The sequence below is a fragment of the Sinocyclocheilus grahami genome, unplaced genomic scaffold, assembly GCF_001515645.1.
Source record: "Sinocyclocheilus grahami isolate Dianchi unplaced genomic scaffold, SAMN03320097.WGS_v1.1 scaffold4723.1, whole genome shotgun sequence".
In the NCBI taxonomy this organism is placed as follows: domain Eukaryota; kingdom Metazoa; phylum Chordata; class Actinopteri; order Cypriniformes; family Cyprinidae; genus Sinocyclocheilus; species Sinocyclocheilus grahami.
Window position 1 is genome coordinate 2,686 of NW_015509610.1, and position 4,680 is coordinate 7,365.

General features: G+C 39.5%; 2 protein-coding genes across 2 annotated transcripts in view; both read right to left on the reverse strand.

Moving 5' to 3' along the window:
* LOC107576961 (long-chain-fatty-acid--CoA ligase 4-like) overlaps nt 1-3,691 on the reverse strand; it is a gene marked incomplete at its 3' end in the record, with an annotated part of 6,363 nt that extends 2,672 nt beyond the window's left edge. Inside the window, exons 1-2 of the mRNA XM_016263079.1 lie at nt 3,600-3,691; nt 404-912 (exon numbers count right to left, since the gene is read on the reverse strand). Coding sequence (XP_016118565.1) covers nt 404-742 — 339 coding nt within the window. The remainder of the gene's footprint in view (nt 1-403; nt 913-3,599) is intronic.
* A 765-nt stretch (nt 3,692-4,456) lies between these two features.
* Nucleotides 4,457-4,680, reverse strand: part of LOC107576962 (peptidyl-prolyl cis-trans isomerase NIMA-interacting 4-like) — a 7,313-nt gene continuing 7,089 nt past the window's right edge. Inside the window, exon 3 of the mRNA XM_016263080.1 lies at nt 4,457-4,673. Within this exon, the coding sequence (XP_016118566.1) occupies nt 4,617-4,673 (57 nt within the window). The 3' untranslated portion in view covers nt 4,457-4,616. The remainder of the gene's footprint in view (nt 4,674-4,680) is intronic.

The following is a 4,680-nucleotide window of genomic DNA, read 5'->3' on the forward strand; positions in this document are numbered from 1 at the left end:
AATAAATTACATTTTAAAATATAATAAAATAGAAAACAGTTATTTCAAATTGTAATATTTCACTATTTTACCGTTTTACTGTATTTTTATTAAATAAATGCTGCTTTGGTTAGAGTAAAAGACTTCTTTTAAGAAACAAAAATATCTTACGACCCCAAACCTTTAAACAGTTGGGCACATTTATAAATAAAATTTGTTTAAGATGTAACTATTATCATACTTTATGCACACAGGCCAGTTTAGGAGAGTCACTTGTTTAGACCAGCGCATGATATAAGCTAAATTACAAAGGTCATGTGAACAACCTCACTAAATGAATTGGATTAAAGCAGAAAATTAGAATTGGACACTTTGGCTTGCATTGTGATCACAGCCGTACAGAATATGTCCGAGGAGGATGTACCTTTTTGAAGACCTTCCCATTCGGCTGAGTCTCATTTTCTTCGCTCAGAACTTCTCTGGTTCCCAGGCAGTCCGCTTTTCCGAAACGCTCCACCGCATAGTCAAACAGCTTATCTAGGGTGTCTTTTCCAGGAAAGTCCTCCGTGACCAGGGAGTCGAAGCGATCCACGGCTCGATACGGCCCTTCAGCCCGACCGGTGGTTGACCTGGATTTGACTCTCTTTGCCAGGGCTTTCTTTTTCTGGGCTCCAGTCAGGAAGTACCATGGTAGAAAGCTCAAGAGGGAGTAGAGCCATACTACTGCATGCACTGGGAACAAGAGAACGGCACTCGGGTCCATGTTCAGACGCACGTCTGCTGAGAAGCTGAAGGGGACTGAAAGATGGAAGGGATCAGGCGAAGCCTGGAACAGAGCGAGTTTGTTGTTGCCCTGTGTCCAACTGAGGATCCCAGGATCGAAGTTCAGAAAGATAAGGAAAGAGTCCAATATGTGGCTCCAAAATGTGCAACCTGATGAAAATCACAATCAAAGGGAATGCATGTTATTCAAGTGTACTCATCTAAAACACAAACCTACGAGACATTTCTATGAGAAAAACATGTTTGAGGCTTCAAGCGGAACAGTCTGTATTCTGTTTATGGGACAAGCGAGGCTTGGTCACATGTGCCACAGAAAAGACACATTCCTGGCCAGAGAATAGTGTTTCTCTGGTTCTCAATTAACGACTAGTATAAAGTCACAAACATCCTGCGAAGGCTGCCCTAGCCTAAAGACAGGGTGGACTGATGAACAAAATTACATGATATTACCACACATCTATTAACGTCATAGAAGAAACTTGACACACTTGTTCTATCTACTGTTCCAGTTGCTGCAATGCCAAGGCCATGGGTTAGATTTCAAAGGAAACACCCAAAATAATTAACAGAAATCTGTTTCATTGAGTTTAGCAGAAAGACTTTATCTCTGTCATTAGCCACGTAAGTGACCTCTGGCTTAAGATAACTATTTCAAGAGTCATGAAGATAAAGGTCATCTCTTGATCACATGACTGGTGTCAGATTAAGGAAGTAGAAATGAGTTGCCCATAAATGGATACAACAGGAACAACATCACCTTAACACTTCTGTTACAACCAGTACACAATTTACATAGGTTTTCATCGTCCTGTTACTGTGCTGCCAAGCTGTGCATTGTCTATGAAAATGGATCCCTCTAAACACAAGTCCTTACTGACGGTGATGACGAGTGTGACCAACTGCAGGGGTCTGTTGCAAAAGTATGAGCTAAAGGCAGAAGGTTAATGTAAGACATAGTCCACTGACTCAGGCAGACACTCAATAACAGCAGATAACCAAAGCCCCCTTACTATGGCAGCTAGTAATCTCTCTCGTTTGTTTATGCTAACAATAGTTTGGTACAGAGATCAAGTCGTGATCAGCTCTGGCGAAATGGCATGTGATGTTGACACAATCCACAACCTGATATGAAGTTCACCGATTGAGCAAAACAAAAGTCTGCTATTCTAATATAAGAAAGACCACCTACTGGTCAACTAGTGCTTTTTTAGAGGCCGAAATGTAATTTCTGAACTTTTTTTGTCTAAATAAAAACACTAAAAAATAAACCATTTTTAAATGCTAGTAGTGAATGTAGACATCAAGATTTGAATGTTTCACATAGTTATTCATTTTGTGATTTGCTAAATAGAACATTTAACACTGTTATTAAATTATAAGTGTAAGAAAGACCACCAACTTTACTGGACAAAGCTGATACAAATATAACGCACATTACGGATCCAGCGTTTTTAAAATTCTGGCAATAAGTCTATAATGATTTTTATGTTATGGTAAATAATCAATAAATTGTTGATATTCATAAAAAATGTTGGTATAAAAACTCAAATCAACTCAAATTTGAAATGCTATAAATGAATTTAGACATCACTACTATTTGCTCAAATTAGCATTTAACAGTGTTAATTAAAAAACATTACCCTTACCATCATCTAATGTAAAAACAGGAAAAATGGAGTATCTACAATTAAATGTCATATACTTTCATTCACGTACCTTTACTCTAGGAATATCGAATTAATGAAAGCTCTTCCCTTGCTCTTCCAAAGGTAATTACATGACCTAATAACAAATTAACTTACGAAGAGACAAATGTTGATGCTGGCTGACTGGTGCAATTTTTTTTTAATCTGCCCTGTACAAAGGTTATACTCAATGTGAACCCTAAAGCCTGGTGAGAGTGGTCAGTTGAGAAGACAGCCAATGATATCAATCCCTCCAGCTCACCCGGGTCAGATCTTAAGCAGGTGGACACACAGCGGACTGGAATAGATTGATTGGATCCTGGATCAGATCCTATTATCTTTGTAGCATTTATCATCATCTTTTACAAACCGACCTCTGTTTACTAAAAGGACAAGACCTTGTGTCAGGTTGACCTGAACGTACACTTTCAAAGTACACATCAATAATGCTACTGAGTGGCAGTTCTTATACAAATATTAACATAACCCACTGATGATGTTGTCATGCCAGTTCCACTTTAGAAAGTCTAACTATCTGTAACATGTAGGTTTAAAGGTCAGATAACGTTAGACATGTCAGAAAACATTAATAAAGGGGACTTGATCTAATAATCTTCGATAATAAAACCGATACAATTGTAGAAATTCAAAATGCCATCTCGGCTCTAGCACTCGAGACGCAGCTACACGTGTTCAGTCCATCACTGTGGAAATGGCTCGTTATGATCAATGAAACGCTCGACTTCACCCAGATCTCTCTGATTAATGGAACCCGGTACAGCTCTTTTATTCCGCCTAGTCTGATCATTTGAATGTGATGAAGAAGAAGAAGATGATGATGATGAAGGCGCTCTTCGTCAAACGCATCATCATCACAGCCAAGACATGCTTTTCCATCACATTAACTCATCATGTATTAAAACAATATTTACACACTTTAAGCTTCATTCAGACCAAGTAATGACGTGTAATATTCAGATGTGGTGAAACAGCCTGCTGTTAGCCAGCTAGCGTCCCCTTTATCTCTTTCAGCCATCTATGAAGTTGTCGCAGTAAACAAGAAAAAAAAAAAGAAAAACAATCCCCTCGTTAAGCATCACTGAGGTGAGAGATTACAGTAATGTAGTCTCTCCCCGGCTTTTAGTCTCTTACCTTCTTCACAGCCGGATCGGGCGCTCGAGTCTCTCGCTGCCGAGCGCAATGACCGGCAGTTACCTCCAGCGCGTGCTGTCACACCCGGAAATATTGCGTCATCTGACTCCATATTTTTCAGCCAATAGTAGTCTAGACAATGAAGCAAAAGCGACTTCCTGTTACTGCCAGTGCACTTCAGGTCACGACAATAATAGTTCTAGTGATAATATTAGCAATAACACACTTAAGACACACATTTCATGTTCTGTAGTATCAGAAACAAATAAATAATAAGCAAATAATGGTAAAAAGCGAATTGTAAAATCCTAATCTAGAATCTAGACTGTGAAGTAGGAGCATGTATTTGGTGTTTCAGGGTAGTAATATAATTCAGGATGTAATATTAATATAATATTCTTGTTCTGTAGTTTAAAAAAATGTACTTATGCAGTACAGCATCAGTAAGACTTATTGGAAATATTCGTGACATGTGACCGAGTATGGTTACCCATACTAGGAATTAGTGCTCTGCATTTAACCCATCCTAAGTGCACACACACAGCAGTGAACACACACACACACACACACACACACACACCGTGAACACACACACACAGCAGTGAACACACACACACACACACACACACCGTGAACACACACACACCCGGAGCAGTGGGCAGCCATTTATGCTGCGGCGCCCGGGGAGCAGTTGGGGGTTCGGTGCCTTGCTCAAAGGCACCTCAGTCGTGGTATTGAAGGTGGAAGAGAGCGCTGTGCAATTCCTGCCGGACCTGAGACTCGAACCTGCAACTTTTGGGTTACGAGTCTGACTCTCTAACCATTAGGCCACGACTTCCCCAAATATGATGCTACAACAAAATTTGTGGGTAAAAAAAACATTAATCAAAACAGTTTGCTCATTAAGATCAATTTTATTGGCTGCTATTCACATGGTCATATTAAAAAATTCCAATATTCCATGACCGCAAAATGCTGTGTTGCAGATTAATCAAATGCAAAAGCTGTTCAGTCCATTTACTTTTTGCCTTCAACCATGATGATGTGGTAACCAAACTTTGTTTTCACAGGAGGATCGGTG